General features: G+C 33.0%; 1 protein-coding gene and 2 pseudogenes across 3 annotated transcripts in view; 1 reads left to right on the forward strand and 2 right to left on the reverse strand.

Moving 5' to 3' along the window:
- The window catches only part of ISPD (isoprenoid synthase domain containing), a 229,117-nt gene that overhangs the window by 102,913 nt on the left and 103,405 nt on the right, over positions 1-22,799 (reverse strand). For all 3 annotated transcript variants that reach the window (XM_025046929.1, XM_006911961.3, XM_025046930.1), the window contains 2 exons: positions 5,754-5,846; positions 5,198-5,290 (listed from right to left, as the gene is read on the reverse strand). In XM_025046929.1, the coding sequence (XP_024902697.1) occupies positions 5,198-5,290; positions 5,754-5,846 (186 nt within the window). The remainder of the gene's footprint in view (positions 1-5,197; positions 5,291-5,753; positions 5,847-22,799) is intronic.
- On the reverse strand, positions 8,617-8,735 carry LOC112479943 (annotated as a pseudogene).
- Positions 14,921-15,039, forward strand: LOC112479833 (annotated as a pseudogene).

Consider the following 22,799-nt stretch of genomic DNA (forward strand, 5'->3'; position numbering starts at 1 on the left):
AAAAAAAAAAAACAGCTTTAAATAAGAATATACTGTCCATTATCCCATCTGATACTAGTACCAAAGGATATTTTGTGGAAATCTTGCAAAATCCAAAATCCGGAAGACTTTTTTTAGGTTTTACTTTCTGGATCTGCGAGGGTATTTTTTGAGAATTTTACAACTGTTTATACATAATCTTGACTGGACAACAGTTACAGTTAGTTTTGTCTCCGAAAACTCTCTTCTTCATTGATTGGGCAGCGGGGGAGGTGGAATACAAAGAAAAAGAAAAAAAGCTCTCTCATCATTAATTCATTAATTTCTAAGCCACGAACTCAGCCTACAATTCAGACTCTTAGCGCTTTTGAGTCTTATTTCATTTAGGTAAAAGCCTATGCTCTTTTGGAGTGATTTTTATATCAGAAATTTTATGAAACTACCTTTTACTATTTTCCTATTTTCGTACATTTAATATATTACTTTAGTTTTCTAAATACTTGTTCATCATTATTTAAGTAGTGAACAAAAACACATGATAGGAGTAGAAAACAGAGAACTGAACATGTCCCATGTTAATAGCTGTTGTTTTAAGTGATTCCAAAAAGGGCATCCAGACAATCCTCTTGAGAGTTGCAATATGAAAAAGGTTCTAGTAATAAGTACTCCATACCCACTGGTAACCTCAAAGAAGAGAAAGCTAACAGTAACTTCAATTAATTCACAATGAAAAATTTGGCTCCATGATAACTTACACAATAGACTAAAAGGACTCTCAAGCATAATTCCTACACAATTTAACTTTACAAAAGAAAGCACTGGTTTTTAATGTTTATAAGGCTTTCTTGTTAAAAGACATAAGAAGGAATCTAAATTTTTTAAATTCCTTTATGCCAACCAGTCACTAACAACAAAAAAAAAGTTTTATTTTTCTTTCAAGTAGAGAGTATTCTCTTAGTATAGGTTGTGCTTGTCATCTGAGTATGTATTTCCAGAGGCTCACAGTTAAAAGACTGTATATATAACAAATGTCGTCCTTTCACACACACAGATTCATTGGGAAACGAAACACTTGTAAAGTGACTCCACCCAGCTATCTCTACCCATTTTAATGCTGATATCGAGTTTAGCCTAAGTAGTCAACAGTACCATCAGTCAGTTTCTAGCTGATTATGGAAAGCTGGAAATTTCTGATAATTCAATATAATTACAACGAAATTAAGTTACATCTACCAAAACACAGGTTATCATTAATCAAATCAACATTGGTAAACTCCTTAAATCATACTCAATGCTATCAACAAATGAGAACTTGGCAAAATTACACTACTTGATATATATATATATATATATAAAAGATGGCAAAATAGAGGTCCAAAAGAATATTTTGAACATCAAAGTATTAAGGATATTTTTACAAAACTAAAAATGTCTAAAACTATTTTGCAAAAGTGACCACTTGAAATGAAGCATGTCACAACATATTATCATATACTGTCACAAGATTATACGAAAAAGTTCATTTTTACAAATGTAACCTGATTTTCTTAAATAGAAAATAAAATTGTTTTAGTTCTTTTAAGATAAGATTTTTTTTCTACTCTTTATGGTGTAATTTTGATCCTTTCTTTAAGGGGATCTTAAAGCAGCAGCCTCCTACCTATGTCAGTTTACCTTAGACAACAAAAACCTCCTACATTAAAAATATCCTAACCCATTTTACTTTCATAAAAGACTGGAAGAAGTTGGTGTTTGGACATTCATGGACCCCCAAAGAACCTGAAATAAATCAAAATATGGTTAAGTATCCATGTACCAAGAACCCAGCAACATAAACTGTTGACTCCTTTAGTGCTTAGCTCCCTTCCACAGATAAAATTCCAGATGACGTTGAAAGTCACATGTACCTTTTGAATGACTATTGAATAAACTAACAAAGAATGCCAAAATGTTTTTATATCTAATTTGTGACTATAAGAGATAATGTGGGCTTCATCAACACTGTAGACCTGACACCAATTTTTGCTCTTAGAATCTGATCTAACATTGTTTTTGCCAAAGGCCCCAGCTAAACTGCCCTTCGGCCCCATTTCTTCTGAGTAATTTTCCTTGTAAGGTGAAACATGATGACATTGCAAATGACAATTTTAACTAGATATAGTGTCTCAGCTGAAAAACCCTCACAAACACCTAATCAGCCACAATTTTACTTTGCATTTGGCTGATTCCCAGTAAGTCTTCCTCTCTTCTGATGTACTGCAATCAGAAATTGATAAATCCACTTGCATCGGAAAAACAATCACTGCATTTCATCTCAGCCAAAATAAAATAGGCTTTTACACATTCACAATGTATGTATTCAATAACTACTGAATCACCCAACTCTGCAAAAAAATGTGCATATTTTCTATGACTTTGGTGTCACTTTGGATTTATTTTCTGATGAATAAAATCTACCTGTTTAGGAAAGAAGATGAATAGACTCCTTTTTGACTCTTCTTTTGAGAATTTAAAATTGCTTAACAAAAGCCTTATTTAAAAAAAAAAAAAATACCCATGGTAAAGTCCTTTCCGTCTTGGTTTAATCTTCCAGCAAAGTAATTCAAATAGAAGCAAAGTAGAAACACCATAGCCTGGTACGTGTAACATCTTTCAGTTATATATATACATAGGTATATCTGTCTGCATGTGTATTCACACTTAGATACTCATACACTATATGTATATATATACATATATATGTATTTTTTCCATTTACTAATATGTAAACTGTGTCCTTAAATATCTAGATTCAAGTATAAATCTTTTATTTTACTTTACTTTGCAATAATCATAGTATTTTCCACACAACTATTAATTTAGGGACTATTTGAATGGTTCTGCCAAATTTTAAGTCACAAGATAATTAAAATGGTCTTTTGGCCACTTGAAGGAAAAGTAGTATCAGAAAAAGGATGAAATTTTTACACGATCATTTCTAGGACAATTCAAAAATCCAGAGACAATTTACTTGACTCTCAATCCAAGAAGGCAGTATGCTTTTTACTCAACTTTTCCAGCGATGTGTTCTATCTTAAGGATACAGATTCTAGATATGTTCTAATGACATTTCCAATTAAGTTTAATAGCAACCTTAATATCAGCAACAAGAAAATTATGAGTGAACAAATATTAGTTATGGAGTGACAACTCTCCAATTTAAAGTAAACATTTTATAGTGTTTATAGTATATACACTTAGAGTATACAGACTTAAAATAATACTTTTCTCAAACTACTTGTGGGAGATATTTCCTCCCTAATTAGAGGATTGTCCATCTTTTCCTTAATTTGATACAGAACACCAGGTAGCCAAAAAAAACCTGGTATTTACTGGGATACATGAAATGGAACTTGACAGAAGTAAAAAGAAAATTAAATGCAAATATTTATGAGACCAATACAAAGGTCTAGGTTTGAGATGCAACAGCAGAAATAAAATAGGAGAGCCAACAGTTTAAAAACACCGTGTGTGGAGATGGGGAGGCGGCGGGGAGGTTGTATCTGATAGAGGCAGACAGAGGGAAAAGGTAGGAGGAAAATTCAAAGGTAACACAGATTCCCACCTGAGTGCCTGAAACAACTGTATTGCCACTGAAAGAAGTCAATTGATGGGGAACGTGCTTTTGTGATAGATCAGATAGATCTGATATGCTAGGTGTGAGAAGACAGTGAAGTAAACAAACAAATGTACTTAAGAGAATGTTGGAAAATGTATGACTGAAACTCAGGAATCAAGAGCATGAAAGTGAACTTTGAGTCCTATCACCCAAACTAGAAAGAAGAGGAGCTAGATTATTAAATGAAACTAACATGGGTATGCCTGACAAGGGCCTAACACTGTGATATCAACTACGCTTTTCATTCATTGGAATCCTTACAATGATTTAGAGGAGGTAGGATTATCAGCTTCATTTCTAAAATAAAGAAGGCAAGCCTCAGAAAAGTTAAGAAACTTGACCAAGGAACCGAGGTATTCTGAGTTCAAAGCTCTCATTGCAGCACTGTATTGCCTATTCAGAATAGAATCTGGTAACATGGACTCAGTAAACTTGCTAAGCACGTTAATGTGGAGAGAGAATGAGATGGCCAAACACAGAATTCTGAACTTACCACTACCCTACAGAGCATTAGAGACTTCTGGCATTGGGCACATTTCATAATTTTTCTTAAAAAAAAAACAAAACAAAAACAAAAACAATAAAAATATCTGTATTCTGTTAAAATCAGTCACATGTGGAACTTGGGTTTCCATAATCAGCAGGACCACAGAACTTATCTTTAGGGCATATAACCAAATACAATAGGCTGATAAAATAAACCTACCGCAAATGCTACTTTATTTCTACTTGCACTGCTTAATCTAAAGTTATTTATTTGTAGTGCAAATTATCTTTACTCTGTATTAATGATCTTACCTGACAAGAATTTATTTTCTACACTATGAAATAGGCCTGAGCATAAGGAACTTGGCTATTGCTAACCAATTGTTTTGAGAATTTCATGTTTGGAATCCATTCTCATAGAAAAATACTGCAGACTAGATTCTGCTACTCAGCTATTTTGGAAGATCTGGCCTCTTATTCTATTACTGTCTGCTTTATTCTCTCATATATCCCCTCTGCTACACAGTTAAATAGGCCAATCAAGTAAATTCTATACTAAAAATAACACTTTTAGTCGTTCACAAATATCTCCCCCAAATTTTCTTTCATCTGTTGCTCACCTTACTTTTGCTGTCCAAAAAACAGAAAAGATAAAATGACCTAAGAGTAAATTTTCTTTCTTCTCATTTTCTCCTCTTATTTTTTAATTTCAGGGTTTCTTTTCTAATGGCCTCCTGATAATATGCTAAATAAATCTTTCAAATTATCCAAAAAACTAGTCTACTCAGCAACATGTTTTGTGATTTTAATGTCGTAAAAGAAATGAAATTGGTCGCTAGAGGTTGATTTAAATTGTTTTCTAAACCTGTCACTTCAACCAAACAATTGCAGTAATAAGGGCAAGCAGTTATAGAAGTCACAGCAAGAGAGTAAACTCAAGAATCTGCAATGAAGAGTTTCTTCTTTTGGGTATAGATGGATTTCCTCAGTTTGATGACATTTTGTTAAATAGAACACTTGAATTCCAAAAAAGAAAGCATAGTTTAAAGAGAAAAATCTGCATAATTCACTTACTGAAATAACAACAACAGGATACAAAATGGAAATATTACTCTCTTTAAGCACATCCAGTAATTTCTGGGTTTCTTCAAATTCAGAGGTCTTAACCTAAAAGATCAGAAAAATAAAAGTGAAAAGAGGTTCTTAAATGATTTAAAAGTTAATTCAAGGAGAAAAATGGAGAACTTTAACATAATCATTTAAAATATTTATCATGCTCAATTTTTAAAACATTTTTAAAAGATAACCATAGTTTATACCTATTAGAATTTGAACTACTTATTAATTTATTAATATGTCATCTTACTTGCTTTACACCAAGTACAAGATAGAAAACAAAATATCGTCTAAAGAAATATCATTGTCTTTTCATTATGGGAATTAGCTTGTTAGAAAATGTTATTTCCCTATTTCAAAAGATAAAATATAAAATTTCCAAATACATATTAAATAACCAACTCATTTACCAAAATCTTAAATTCAAATATTTAAGAATCAAGAAAAATAAATTATTTTCCACATTATACTTATACAGATCCCCAAGGGCTTTTAATCATTTATATTTACTTACATTTACACAAACAAAATTGTAGCATTGCTCTAAGATGATTTGCTGAAGGTCTCTGCCAGGATGACAAAGAGACCCAGATGTGACTTTTACATGCTAGAGGAAAAAAATAGGGGGGAAAAAAGAGTTTACAAATTAGAAAGACCAAACATGAACATAAACAACTTTGTTACAAATGAGGACAAAATTGCTACAGGCACATAAAGCTAAGGGACATATATGAAAACAAAATAATTGAGGCTTAAATTTATTTGGCTACCAAGAAAAAGACATTTGAACCAGTCCATGAATAATGTTTATTATTTTAGCAAACATGGATATTAGGTAATTGTCTCAGATAAGAAAAAAATATATATACAAAGAATGTATTACAGAGAATGTTTGGAATAAAATAAAAAAGTTGATTAGACAGGGATTGTTGGAGGGTTCTGGAAGCATGTTAAATTACTAGTCACAAAGAATAGGTCTGACAAAACCTGGAATGACTAGAAGCAAGGAAAGCAATAATAAATTATAATAATACGGTGATAGAGAAAAGAGTTGAACTGAGGCAATAATTATAAGATAAAAGAAGAGATGATGAGATTATTACTAGAGGTAGTCCCAGACTAGATTTAGAAGGAATGGTACATATATTACAAAAATGTACTAATAAGATTTTTATTCCATATATTTCAATATGCTAATTAATTTCTATTTTTTCTATTACAATAATAAGAATGACTTAATTACTAAACAAGGGATTTGTTTTAATGATATTTCTGCTATAACAATTCCATAGGAAGTCACATTTCAGTGGTTAATAACAGCATTATATTTAGAATGCCTTAAAATTTATAGTTTTAAAATACAATGCATATTCCTTAGTAAAGCATCATACTCTATAACTCTAACAGTATCACCTATTCAATAGAATTCAGCTTTAGTTCTACAGGATTTTGACAAAATATCTGAGAAAAGTAAAGGTTTTGAGGTCTTAGCTTTAGTATAGGAATTGGTCGACTCATAAATTTCAAAAATTTTATTTTGGTTTATAGTTCTTATTGAGTACAAAATTCAGAGAGAACATTTAATAAAAAACAAAAGCAAATAAGAACTTCCATAGTCATCAGCCACGTGCTGACAATGAAATAGACAAGAAATCAATTTCCTTATGCAGCATGAAGTTTGTTCGAGGAGTCACATCTTCTAGATATTACAGAGAGACAAATTTTTAGGGGTTTCTCATATATCCAAACATTTTAAAAGGCATTAATAGCTAATTTACTCCAGATTGGATGTCCATAGCATGCAGACTTGCAAAGAAAGATACACTTCTTCCTGGAGTAAATTTGCTTATGTTTCAGAAAGTAAAGAGAGAGAAATCTCTCTCCCTGGAGCAGATTTGCTTAGCGTTCCAGGGCAGTAAAGACAATCTCTCTCATTAAGAGGAGGATGGACTGGTTTGCCAGCAGCTCCCTCTATCAGACCAGCACTTCCCGATACCAAGATTCTTCTTTGATGCAACCCACTGCCTGGCAACACCCAGTCCTAACTGCATTTTCTGGTGGGACCTGCAATTCAGAAAATCAGTGCTATACTATTATTCTCCTTACTGCTACTGTTGTAATAAACTGTCTTTTTTCTGACCCTGAAGTTTCATGTCTTTTGCAAATATTTATGATACTGACATGCATTTTTGCATACAAGTAGGGTATAATCCTCAGATCCTGCCAAGTTTGTGACTTGATGAAATGTGAAATAAGGCAACCACATCATCAGATCTTGACTTCAACAACTGTAAATGAAATCTGAATTCAAAAAAAAAATTACTTTATAATTTTCTTTTACATGTACATAAGTAAGATCTAGGATGAGAACATGAAGAATATTGTGATTTAGTTTTTTAAGTTTTAAAATTGATAAAATTCTTGAGAACAGGGTATGAGATACTTGGGGACAGAAACATTCATGTTTGTTTTTACCACTGTCAAATGCTTGATAAATAAATTTTTTAAGCTTACCAATTTTTTTTTTAAAAAGGTCTTTCAATGAAAAAAGGTATATGTTCTTAAAATAAAATATATATGGAAAAGCTTTTTAAAAAGGCAAAAAAAAAAAAGTCATCCAAAAATACCACTACCCAGAAATAATTACCCTAAACATTGAATAAGTATCATTTCAACAATTCTCTATTAATAATAAAATATTCAGTAAGCTGGTGGAAAAAAAGAGATGAAGGAACAAAAGCATTCATATATTCTATTAAAATGGGATCGGAATACGCATGTTATTTTTAATTATTTAATGTTAGAAAATATATACATATATAGTAAAACCAAAAGTGCTATTAAATGTCAGATAATTCTTCACTAGCAGTCAGTTTAGATAGTTTCTAAATGTTAAGAAGAAATATCATGGATAGAGTTAAGACTGGACTTTTAATATCAATTAATTTTATTTATAAGTCCATATTTACTTCCTTCTACAAGAGAGAAAGTAACAGCACATTTTAACTTCCACCCACAGCCTTGTTTTGGTCAATCATATTATTTTTACCTTGACAAGGTTTATTAGATTCATATCCTATTCTATACACAAAATCTATACAATTTAGACATAATCTATCTGCATTCAAGGAAATTAATTTGTTAAAATCTCTCCTTTTCTAAATTCTTCATTTTAATTAAGTCTTTATTTGATAAACTTGATCCATAAGAAGTTTTTGTTTTTTTAACAAAGCCTCAACACTTTTTTTTTACTATGTTAATAATTTTATTTATTTATTTTTTCTTATTTTTTAAACGAGGCAACTCTTGATTGACCTCGTATATTGCAAGGACCTTGTCAGCTTGCAATCCTTTATTTTTTTTTAAATTACTTTTTACTCCTACAGCACCTGATCTTTCTACATGGTCGCCCATCCAAGTATTAACCAGGCCCAATCCTGCTTAGCTTCCGAGATCAGATGGGATTGGGATTGTTCAGGGTAGCACGGTTGTAGACAATAATTTTATTTTTCGATTACAGTTGGTATTCAATATTGTATGTTTCAGGTGTACAACATAGTGATGAGACATTTATATAACTTACAAAGTGATCATCCCAATAAATCTAGTACCCATCTGACATCATACTTAGTTATTACAATATTATTGACTATATTCCTTATGTTATACTTTACATCCCCATGACTATTTTGTAACTACTAATTTGTACACATTATCCATATGTTAGATGCCTTTATCATCATTCACATCTATTCTCTTTATTATTTAATTTTTACTTGGAATACACTGTAATTATCTCAAGTTTCACCCTACGGTAATAACCTGACTCGATGTATTCTATTTCTAACGTACTACTTAGTTCTATAATAGGGTTGCTCTAGTCTGAATTTTGTTTCCTTAGTTATTCAAACACTCTATTAATTCTTCGCAATGCCGTCTTGAGTTTTTAATCTTCTTGAATTCAGATTTTTACTGAGCTCTTCTATAGAACCAAAAGGTATTAGAATATTTCGGGGGATAGAAATAGACTTGAGGTTTCTTTCAGATTTTTAAAATCTGACTTGAATGTGAATCATTTTATATTATGAATTTTATGAATTATAGAGTTTTCTAATTGTTTTTAGTTTTGTTTGACCAATTGGAGAGTTAAAAATGGTAGGCACTGATAGATTTCCCCTCCACAGAGAACTGAGGAATCTTGTCTGACTTTTCCCTGACCTTCATTTCAGCCCCTCAATCTGCTTCTCTCTAAATTAAAAATATAAGAATGATCTGGACTTAATAAATCATCGTTTGCCATAGAACAATGTCTTGAGGCTCCGTAGATGGGGTTTAAAAGACATAAGGAGCCAGGTCATCATCTGTTTTTTTTCTTGACTGTTACTTGTGGAATTTACACATGAAGTTGGGTCTCTTACCTACATTGGCTGTTGTCAGTAATTTTGTTGGCTTGATTTACTATTTCTGTTTTTTTTAATCACTGGAGGAGGGAGATTTTGTAAATGATATTTTCCTGATTGTCACCATTATTTTTAAATAGTTCAAGGAATTACTGTATTTTACTTGTTGTCTTAGCCCCTTCGGGTTGCTATAACAAAATACCATAGTTTAGGTGATTTAAACATTTCTTTCCCCCATTTCTGGAGGCTGGGAAGTCCAAGATCAAGGCAGGGTACAGATTCCCTGTCTGGTGAGGGCATACTTTCTTGTTCAAAGACAGCGGCCTTCTTGCTGTGTCCTCACAGACAGAAGAGGCAAGGAAGCTCCCCACCCCGGGGTCTCTTATAGCAGCACCAATCCCATTCATGAGGGCTCCGTCCCCATGGCCTTATCATCTCCAAAAGGCCCTACTTCCTAATACTATCACTTTAGGAGAAGGATTTCAATGTATGAATTGGGGAAGAGAATACATTTAGTATATAGCACTTGCGTATCATACATTCTAAAAAAAAAGTATTCACTAAACATTAAGGGTATTTTAAGATCAATATTCCTAAAACAGAGCTTCATTTCACTTTTTTCAATTAAGAATATGCAATTTTATATATACATATATATTATAAGAATGTGTAATTCCTACTAGATTAAATCTAAGATTGTGAATTTGTTATTAAAGTCCTCCATAATCTATCTACAGTCTATTCAAATCTTAACCATCTAACTCCACTCTTCACAGATATTCTTAAACTCTAAGACCATTTTCCTCGACTGTCACAAACACTGGGCTCATTGTTGCCTGTGATGGCTTCAGTCCATATTGACTTCAAAATATACTTGTTTCCTTATTAATGCTAATATATATAGCTTTATATATATTATAAATATGTATACTTCTTAAACTATATGTGTATATATATTTCTTAAACTCAATTATTAACAATAAATAAATATAACATAAGCTCTTAGAAAATAGGATATATATAGAAAGGACAGTGCCCAGCCACAGTGTCGATTATTATTATTAAAATATATGTGCTATTATGTGATAAATTAAAAACTCCAATTAAAGATAAAGTCACTCATCAACTAATGCCTACAAAAACAGAAATGCGTACACAATATTTTTACAAAAGGCATTAAAGGTATTTTTGTACCCCCTTAAAAAACATAAAATGAAATTGTATTTTTTTCCTTCTTGAAATTGAGACTCTTAATAATTGTTTCCAGTTAAGTGTAATTCTTTTATTTGGTCATACTGCTTTCTTCCCAAATGGAAAACAAACAATATTTTCCATGCATGATAAAAGGAATTTAGATTTAACCTAAATATAGCAATAGACTCATTGACACCTTTAATAAACAAAGACTGCATTAGACAATGCTATTAGGTTGTTTATGAATAAGCTCTCCGGCATCATGGTATGCTGTCACTACTAATGTTACCATACCCAAACACAGCAAGTGGGGCAGTCTGCTGGCTAGAAGGACCCCTTGTACTATAAATATTTTGGTTCAAAGAACATTTAAAACAACCTTCTAATGTGTTCAGTAAAATTAAAGTATACAAAAAAAATAAATAATTTCCTTATAGCATAACAAATAATAATTTAGAAAAGATTTACTATTAGCTGAATACAAACATGTGCATATTCAAAATACTATTTAAAGCATAGATCTTAGGAAGAGAAACGGGTTGTCAAAAAAATGTTTTCCATGTCAAGAAGAGTTAAGGCTTAACTAAGGCTAAAAGGCTTTGGTTCCAGTCCCATGAGTCAGGTTCAAAAATGTGTTTCTCTTTTTACAGACAGAACATGTTGGCTGAATCATCTGTGATCCTGAATCTCTCAATTTTTCACCTCCTTCCCATTCAAACAATGGCACTAATTGGATATAAACAAGGGAATGAGAGAGAGATGCACTTACTTTCTGCTCTGTAAACAACACTAAGAATTAAAAGTCTTGTGGCTGGGGTGTGGAGAAAATGGGGAGACCATTGGTCCAAGGATACAAGTTTCAGTTACACAAGATGAATACATTCTGGAGATCTAATGTACAGCATGGTGACTGTAATTAACAATATTGTATTGTATATTTGAAATTTGCTAAGATAGTAGATCATAGGTGTTCTTACTAAAAAAAAAAAGTATGAAAATGGTAACTATATGAGGTGATGGATAAGTTAATCAGCCTGACTGTGGTGATATATTTACTTCAAAACATCAAGTTGTATACCTTAAATATGTACAATTCTTATTTGTTAACTACACCTGAATAAAACTAGAGGGAAGGAGTTTTTTCTATATTGCAAATCCAGATTTTTTAAAGGAATCTTCTGTTTTGACTGCTGCCGGCTGAAGGCTAAGACTGGGCTGTCAGCTCATCAGTCACTGTCTTTATCAGTGGAGTTGTCTCTGGCCTGTCATCAGTGCTGTGTCTGGACCTTCAGCCAGAGAATTATGGCCCAGAGCCTCTCCATCATCATTTTTAGCAATCTTCATCTGAAATACTCCTTTAGGTAGTATTCACTATTTCCAAATTTTGAGTTGCCAATTAAAATTTACTTCATGATTATTTTTAGACGTTTGTGGAGATTTTGTCCACTTAGCATTGTGTATTTATTGTATTATTGTTATTTTTATGTTTTTTAAGAATTCAGTTTTAAAGCTCTTTGTTGTAGGTAATAACATGGCCTCTGGAGCCAAGCTCCCTAGGTTTGAATCTGGCTCTGCAACAAACTTGCTGTGACTATATTAATTAAGCCCTGTGACTCAGTTTACTCATCAGTAAAAGAAATATCTCATAAATTGGTAGGAAGATTAGTTAAATTAATATGTGAGAGTTAAGAATTAACTTTTCCAGGAATTCTTCCCTATAGATTGAATTCCTGGAAAGCTGCAGAGAAAAATTCTATAGCTTTTAGGTAATGAATCTTGGTAGAGTTTTGAGGTGATAAATGAATCAGGTTACTATTCTGTCATGTTAAATAAACTATGGATCCCCAAACATGAACATTAATTTGGTGGATCATATCAGTGGCCTTCTACTTCATACCCTGCCACCACAAGACTCAGGTCCTAGCCTGTTGGACATACCATAGAAAGTTTTGATATTCTCCCAAACCTAAATGCTGGGCAGGCAGAATAACACTAGAATCAAGGTTTTGCTTTGTTGCACTGGTGTTGAATCCTAGTCCCTTATCACACCAAGAAAAGGGCTGATCATTCTTTAATTATGCAACTAAAAGCCACATTGCACAAAGATGGAGCCTAGCATTCAGCCTTGAAGATCCATTTGCAATGCTACATGGTGCACTGGACGTTGCTTCTGTTCTTGAGGCCATAGACTTTCCCCAATAATCACTGTTCTAGAAAGTCTGAAGTCCAGTGTGAGTGCTCTCATGTCATTCATCTGTGTTTGCTTGAATATACGTAAAGCACTAATAACCACCCTTGCACACAGTGCTATATGAAATGTTTCCTACTATTATTTCACTCACTTTCATTTAATTTCTGCTTTTAAATGACACTTTAATACATCACCACATCTCCCCATTATGCCCTTTGCATTTAATACCTTGCTTTTACTGAGGCTTTACTATTTGTCGTAATCTATGCTAAATACTTTAAACAAGTATCTTACTAAAATCATATTGCACACCTATGCATATATTAACCACATGTTATGGATAAGGAAGCCGAGGCACTAAAGTTGAAATAACCTGTCTCAGATCACACACCAGTAAGTGTACCCAGGCGAAGGCCTATTGAACACCCAGGTCCACATACTTACCTCTAAAGTACACTGGGTATCAGTTTACTCCAGGTGACTATTACCTCATCACGGAAGTCACAAGATCTTCACTCAGAGAGTGATGGATGCTACAAAGTTCCAAAGTCAGCTAGGAGAAACACTTCACATGGAGGAAATCATTTGAGTACTAAAAAGCTTAATTGCTGCCATGTACAATCCCAACTCAGATAATTTCTGTGAGTCCTGGACAAGGAAGAAAGTAACTAAGAAAGGTCCTCCAATTCAGATTCTCAGATTTGATCTTGGAAAACAATAAAGTGTTCTGAACCACTGTGTTCACCATATGCCGAGCAGCTGGTGATAGTCGCAGGAGTGATAATTGTGGTAATGTCCCCTTTAAAACAACCCTCCTTTCGTGCATCCCTCTCTCACACTGTTAATATTCTCTTTGAAGGCCAACTATTGTTTTGATGCAAAACTACAAGGATTGTAGAATGGGAAATACAGGCCCTAATCTCAGCAAACCTAAGCACTATCACAAAAAATTCAAGGCTCCCATTTTATCATACAAATTATACATCCTAAACTAGACAGTGTCTAAACCAAAAATAAAGCTACCAAATGCACATCTGCTCAAGTTTATTTTTTCCATTGAGTTTTACTACAAAATGTTATACTTCAAATAACTAATGGGCAATATCGTAGTAAATGAAAAATGAACTGGAAGTAACTCACATAAATCATGTTTGGCAGGCATATTTTGTAAATATTATGCATGTTGTCATTCTGTAAATGACAGAATGATATGTTAAAAAGGTATGTGAAGCAATATGACCTCTTTATGTTTCTTAGTAATGCATAAAACATTTACAAGTTGAGAACTGGCAAGCTAACATAAACAAATCTTATCTGTCTTAATTAAAATAAAAGTCACAAAGAGAGTATCCTATACACCGATGGATTAGTTTCATTCATTCAACCAATAAATATTTATTGCGGGCTCTGAGCTAGACACTAGATTGTACACTGAAACTATAGCAACGAACTAGACAAAATTTCTGTCTTCAGGAAGCTTAGATCATACTGGAGAGAGGAAATAATGTTTATAGTTGCATTTCTCCAATTTCAATATGCATAAGAATCTCTGGGAATCTTGTTAAAAATACAGATTTTTACTCCATTAGATAGGTGGTGGGGTCTAAGAATACACATTTCAAACGAGCTTCCAGTTGATATTGCTGTAACTGGCCCATGGATTATACTTTAAAGCATCAAGAGGTTAGATAATTCAAACCCGTGTTAATCTAAAAGTCCTCTTTCATTTTCAGTAGATATGTGTACTGAGTGTGTCTTCGTGCAACAACCAGAATAACTTTAACCTTGACAGTAGCAAAGCTACTGCCTTTTAAAATAATTTAAAATAAATTACCCATATCTTTATTAAATCTATCAGTATGGCAAACATAATTGACTGAAAGAATTCATCATTTTGTCTATGGCCATGCAATCTTGAACAAGCCAGATCCCATCTGATCTCGGAAGCTAAGCAGGATCGAGCCTGGTTAGTACTTGGATGGGAGACCACCTAGGAAGACCAGGTGCTACAGGCATAAAAAATTAAAAAATAAGTTATTGTAAGTGGACAAGGTCCTTGCAATCTGTGAGATCAACCAAAGGTTGCCGTGCCTAAAAAAAAAAAATTCATCATTTCAACCTTTTTTCCCCCCTCAAATTCTTGCCAAATTTATAACACAATCTAATTTATATTTATAAAATTTTATCTTTTTCTAAGTAATACAGACACTTCCCAGATATATATCAGTATAATTACAGCTTATTTTCCACATACATGTACCCTAAAATAAAGTATGTACAAGTAAACTGTATTCCAGTCAAAATGTCATTAATTTGAAATTACTAATTAGAATCCTACCAATACTGTTTCCAATCGGTTTTATAGATTATTTAAATAGTCTACCAAAAAACTATGTTTTATACTTTTAGCTATGCATTCATTAGAAATTACAAATATGATACACATAGCTTTAACCCCAAGGAATTGTAAAATTTGAGTGTGCATGAAATGAAACAGGTTATATTAGCAGTTCTTAACTGGGGGCGTCTTTGTCCTTAGGAGAAATTCAGCAATGTCAGGAGACATTTTCAGTTGTCACAAGTAGGTTGGAGAAGTACTGCTGGCACCTACTGCGTAGAGGGCAGGGATGCTATTAAACATCATATAACACACACACGCGCACACATACGTGCACACACACGCGCGCGCGCACACACACACACACACACACACAGGTCAGCTCCAGAACAAAGAATTATCTTCATCAAAATATCAATAGCATAGCTATTGTAAAATTCTAGATTAGAGAAAGAGCTGTAGCTTTTTCGTCTTCAAAATTTAATCGTGAATCAATAACACCCAAAACAGTAAAATTCTAACAACTTCAAGGCTTTAACATATATAAGTAGTCATCCTTTTTATAAGGTAAATGCTAACATTGCATTTTATATGATGAATGTCTTAAAGTAATTTTTTAATTACATTATACCACAAATGCGACAAGTGTGTTCAAAATGGCGAGATGAGATATACATTAAAACAGATTCTCAGCTCAATAACCTCTATCTGCTACCTAGTTTTTATATTCTCTAATTTTAAATTAGGAAATAAACAAGAAGAAAACTAAAATCAGCTATAAACATGCATGATAGCTTAGTGAAGAACCTTTCACAGGTAATCACAAAGAAACTATGCACTATATTAACTATTAAGGATATTTAATACCACTCCAATACTTGTACAATCCAAATATTGCCATTATAATTCTTCAAGGCCTACACAGTAAGAAAACTATTTTTCATTAATGTATTTTCCTCTAGACAAATATATAATTGCTACATTTACGTATAAACTTTCCATCTCATACAACTTTCCATTATGAGTTACATATTAGTAACCCACTGAATACTAATCATTAGCCTATAGGTTCAAAATGTTTTTGAAATATTAAAGATAAGTTAACATTCTGAGCAAAAATAACAAAACATGATCATGTGACTTATTTCAGAAGTGTGTGAACATGTGTATACCTCAGGATATTTTTAAAGTAGCACATTTCTAGATAATAAAGCAAGGTAGATTCTTATTACAGATTCTAAAGAATACATTAAAATATTGCTTATGGGCCTGTTTCTTCATCCCATTGTAATAGCCTCTGCAGAACTGATTTTTCCCTCACTGTCTCTCTCTCTCTCTTTTCCTGACAGAAAGCTGCTGGTCACAAACTTACTGTTGCTAACTCCAATTCATCTAATCTCTGCAACATCTGCTATTTCCCCTTCTCTTCCCACTGTTTGTGAAAAGTTTTCTTCTGGTTGGGAAATCAATTAGAACTTCATGGGTGTACTTTGTGTTCTAAGCTTCTCAACTGTTCACATGATTGATGGATGCCCAGAAGCTACCTCTTTATCTCTAGAAACATTTGGCTGATGTCCAGGTGGAGAAGTTTTTCAGAAGCTTTCTTATTCATCATCCTATCACCATTAACCACAACTATTTATCTGGCTCCCACCATATGTGCAAGGGATCAGCACTGTGCAAGTGATCAGTGATAAAAGAGATGGTGAAAGAGGTGTACATAAGAATAAATAACAATAAAAATAAGATGTGCAGAATGGCACCACTGTCGGTGAGTAGTTTAGGAACTCCAAGAACGATATAAATGGGGACAACTTCATGGAAAGAGTCATTGAAGCTATATAGTATCAATAGATAGAGCAAGAGAGAGAAAGAGATGTTTAACCTAAGCAGACAAGTTCTTATAGGCTTTGGAAATAAGTTTTCGTGTAACAAGGTGCCATGGATAATTTCCTGACTACAATCTCAAAGGGATATATTTGGTTCAGTTTCCCCAGAACAACAAAAGCTCTGGAGTTATTATTTGGTTAAAGCCCCCAAAACAATAGAATAACCTACCTTTTGTTGTTACAAAGTAGAGTTATACTATATGCAAACAGCTGAAATAAAATGCAACTTCAAACTCAATAATTAGAGGAAACAAATTAATAAGTATAAAATGATATTTTATAAACATTATTTTTCCTATATTCAGAACCAAAAAAAAAATCAATAAAATAAAGTAAAATTACAGAGAATAAGCTTTAAAACTATGTCTCAATTTTAATAGCGGAAGAAAATTAGTACATACATACATCAAAATCAGCTGTTGAAGGTTAAAAACTATAATCTACATGCCAAAGAACAATTTTTTCAGCTTTTTATAAGGATTTTCCTTCTAAACATATTTATCATGTGTGTAAAATCAATTAATTTCCTAAATTAGAAACCTGACTTTGACAAATACATGCCCAAGGCTAGATGTTGGCCATTCTTTTGGTTTACTTGTTTAACTCAGTATAACAGTTGTCTAGAACTTGGGAACATAGCCCTCATTCCTAAGTGGACAATGTGCAATATCATTTTCACAAATTAACCATCTGGTTCCTTTAAGGAAAAGTCATATTTCAATATGTCTCTGTGTCTCAAAGATATACACAGATATAAAAGGTGAAGATATATTAAGTATGTAAAGAAAAAGTAGAGGAAGTGGCTTTTAAGGAAGATTATACTTACTCTCTCATTAATAACCATACTCTAAAATCACGACAACCAATTATAATTATAAACTCTTAATTTTATTAGATACAGCATGGACATAATTAATACCATCCCAAGCTACTAGGTGGTCCAATATTTTTGAATTTTGAACCTTCTTTTTACCTCTAGAAAACTGATCAGGAAATCTGGCTAACATCCCAAACAAACAGAATGAATTTAGTTGGATGGTCGTCAGCTAGTTTCTGCAGTCCTGTACATACACCAAAACCACATATTCTAACCGAATTAATTGTGGTGGGATGTTCAGAATCAGGGGACCAATAGGAGTGTTTACAATGGGATTTCAGTTATTACACTGTACTTCATAGTGTTCAGCTTCAAAAAATAAAAATCTTATATCTCTAAACTAAAATATTTTGTTATAATATGTGTCAAAATAAGCATAAAACAACCCCATTTTGAATGAGTCTTACAATGCTGCAATGACTTAATTTGTTGTTTCTTTTATTTCTGCTTTTCTTCTTAGTTCATTTGCTATTTTTGATGTTTTGTTTGACTAATATGTCATATGCCAAATTTAGTTCAGTCTGTAAGAAAAGGCAGACATCCATACACTGGACATAACCCTGAGGGCATTAGGAAAAATAAACTAGGTATCACAGAGAGCCTTGAAAAAAATCGAAGCATGCCTTACACCCAGGAAAACAAATGATTTTCAGACATATCCTGCTTGTCATTTGTGGTTACACAAAACAATAATTAAATCATGTGCTCCAGGAAACAGGAAGGCGTGGATAAGCAAAATACATGAAAAGCCCCTATAGTCCATGTTTGTTCAGAACATAGATCAGCATTCTTTAGAAGCTCTATTTATTTTATTACAGGAATGAAAACTGGGTTGAAGACACATGTGTTTTTAGGGGTTAATATGATATCTGAAAACATTTAAATACTATATGTCTTCTTCTATACAATTTTACTTTTAAGAAACAGCAGCCCACCTAATATTTTTATAGATGTAAATTAGATCATGTCATCATTTCCAGCTAAAGTCTTCTATCACTTCGTTTTGCTTTTAAGACTAAATATAAGTAATAGTAGTGGCAGTGGTGGTGGTGGTAGTAATAGCCTTAGTAGGCTTAATATAGCTTACAAGGCTGCATCTAGGTCTGTCCCCATCTCTGTCCTCACCTCCTGCCACTCTATCTCAATCCCAATCACTTCACTTGAGCCACAGAAGTCTTAAGACACCATGAATGATGATATTTATGTGCCTTTCATACACCATTCTGGTTGGATTTCTCTTTTAATAGGTAACTCCTGATTACCCTTTAGACTCAATGAATGGCACATCCACCAAGAGACTGCAGCTCACCACCCTTCGCTCCTGATTTCAATCATTTTCCAGGGCTCTCTTACATGAGCACACAGTTTACTTATTCCTTAGAAAATTACAAATTAAACATATTTTTTAATTTCTTTACTGTTTTATCCCTGACTTAACAGTATGTTCCTTGAGGATAGAGAATAATACTTGCTCCCTATATCTAGTGACTAAATCATTTATTATTTGGTAAATAAATTAGTGAATTAAGGAACTAATGAAAAACAGATCACATCTTCCTACGTATGAATTCCTTACTACTCTAAGCACAGTAAACTTTCAGCATAAACTATTCTTCAACATTTGTTGAGAGTTGGGAAGAAGGGGAGCAGTCTCGTCCACCACTGTCTGCTACTCTAATGTATCTCTGGAGACCTCAACCTCCAAAGCAAATAGGTTCCATGAAATACTTCAAACTCCTTAAGAAATCAAAGAAGGACTATAACAAGCCTGATAATAAAGCCCTGAAATTTAAGTGTAAGTATGAGATTTAAGAAAGGTGCATGTGTATAAAAGGGTGTGGGGTTATCCCTTACCCAGTTAGCTCTTTTTTTAGTTGTTAACGACCTCTTCCATGTATTTGGTGAGTCAGAGTTTAGACAGTCAGTTCACCTCTAAAGTATATCTCAATTATCTAGCAAAGTATACCCAATCTCTTCCTTTAGTTTCAATAGGAACCATTTTTTTTTTTCTTTTCATGCCAGTAAAACAGTTCTCCCATTGTGTGCGGAGCAGCTGCACACCCACACTGATCTGCCCTACAGGTGCCAGGGTTTCAATAGGTGACTTCATCCTTTTTAAATGTTCTTTTCAAAGTGAGACAAAAACTCAGAGAGGTAAAAATGTTGGAATACTTGGCATTTTGTGTTTGTCTGTAAGTCATGGGCTGAAAAATGCCACCAGATAAAGCTGCCCTTATAAGGAGAGAGAAAAATTATATAAAACTAGATAACTTCTTTTCGAAGGGGACTTCTTTCTGACCTTAGGTATAAGCCCTCTGTCAAATTTTAAAATCTGTCTTTTATTTCTTTTACTTCATCTTTCCTTAGAAGGCTATTAAGTAGTAGAAATCATAATGAATCAACTAGCACCTGCACTCATGAGTTATATGATCTTAGGCAAACCATGAAACCACAAGAATTCCCTATTTCTATTTATAAAATGAAGGGGAAAGTCATGTCATGTTATTTTAAAAGATTAAGGTACATAGCACTGTCTCTGGCCCATAGAAAGAACTCCAAAATTGGCGGCATTGTGGCTGTTTGAGAGAAAACGTTCTGATAAGTCCTAGTATGGTTTAATAGTTTTTAGGCAAGTTTAGAAGCCATAATAGATTTAGCAGAAATGAATGATAACTCCCTTTCCAAGGTCAACCGAGATTCTCTAAATGAGCAGGACACACAAATCGTAGTTTTAGGAGTTCTACATTATCTCCTACTTAGAAAAAAAAAAATAATAATATGTTTCCTCAAAGGCAGATATTACAATTAAGAGGCAGTTGAGAAACAGTGGTATTTTTTTTTTCTTTTGAATATCTGTATACAAGAAGGATTTCAAAAACCAAAAACCTATAGATAACATCTACCACAGAACCAATATTTGTGGGTAGGGTTAAACTGCCAGCAACTATAAAGAGCCACACAGTTTAAGAAACTGTGCAGGAGAAAGTGGAGGAAAAAAAGGAGCCAACACACACACAGACACACACACACACACACACACACGCACACTCATCTCTGGATGGCTTATCAGGCCATTCTGGAAACAGTAGCAGAATAGAGGAGACACCTTTGTAGGTTCCAATTCAAAGGGTGAAAATAAAGGAGCCACATAAAGCCACATATCACTCTGCTGGGATATCTGGGAGTCTGTCTGGGAGTAAAGAACACTCACAGCTAATAAAGGGAAGCACAGATCAAAGCACCAGCCTGAGAAGAAGTCTAGATTGACAAAGAGAGGTGCACTATGAATGAAGAAAGAGAAGACCCAGGTAAAGTAGGAGGGCAACAGAGGCAGAAGCTCAGAAAGAACATGACCATCTCTTTCCATTTGTTCCTGAAAACAACTGAAAAAGGAGCATTATGCCATTAAGCCAAAAAATTATTATGATCCACTCCTTCCTCCTAAAAATAGATAAAATTCTCTTACTTAAAAGGGAGAACATTGAGAGGATCTCGAGAAATCTCATATAAATTTAATATATGAAATAAAAGGGGGTAAGGAGCAAAATAATAGGGAAAACATAATGTCCCTATAGGCAATACATGCACATTGGAAAGATATGATGACAAAACAGATGAAAATGGCAACCCAACATTTAATAATAAGCTAAAAGAATTAAGAAATGATAGAACTATAAAAGAATTGGAATAAATCAGAAATTGATTAGAACAAGAAAATTGAAAAAATAATGTTTCAGAAATGAAGAGTAAATGAGAAAGAATACAAAATTGAATAAATATAATAGATAATGCCTAAAGAGAAATTTAAGATTAGAAGTATGAAATTTTTAAAATCAAAAGATATTTAAGAAACCCAAGAGAAAGTACTAGCTATAAAAATGGGCAAGGAATATATAACCTTCATGAAATAGAAACCTTTGAAAAAGAAAACAGGAAATACTAAAAACAATAATGTCATAAAAAGTTTAATGAATTAAAAGATGTGAAATTTTATACACACAATAAAAACTCTGTGTACACAGGAATATTAACCCAAAATGGCCAATACCGAGAAAATTCTAGTAAAAATAATTTTTCAAGGAAAAAATATGTCCTTGGGCATTGAGGAGAGACCAAGTCATTTATAAGACAAAGGAAATCAGATTTTCATCGCACTTGATCCAAACGCTTTATGATAGAAGACAATGGAGAGGCATATTTAAAATTCTCAAGAAAAATTTTTTGAAGCAAAATTTTTTTTATCTAGCTAAATAAATTTGTAGGTATTCATCCACAGAAAAATTTTATTCCTATGCAAGAACTTGAGAATACTGCATCCAGGAGCTCTCCCTAGGAAATCTATCAGAGGATTAGTTTCAGAGAACTAAAAATGATTTGCAAGATATCATATATGGCTTCATGGTGAACACTTACAAAAGAAGGAATAAATAATGGTCTTGAAGAATAAATAACAGTATATAATAACACATGAATGGAGAGTATATAAAATGTAAGTATTGACTGCAAATATAAAAATATATTAATTTAAATTAGATACTGAAAAAGGGAAAGTAGGAGGAAGAAGACATTACTTAATATCAATGTTGCCCAGAATAGAGAACCATTATGTAATAATCAAAATATTAAGGTTAATAAATAAAATACAAAGGTATTTTATAACAATATTAATAT

The sequence above is a fragment of the Pteropus alecto genome, unplaced genomic scaffold, assembly GCF_000325575.1.
Source record: "Pteropus alecto unplaced genomic scaffold, ASM32557v1 scaffold21, whole genome shotgun sequence".
Lineage (NCBI taxonomy): Eukaryota > Metazoa > Chordata > Mammalia > Chiroptera > Pteropodidae > Pteropus > Pteropus alecto.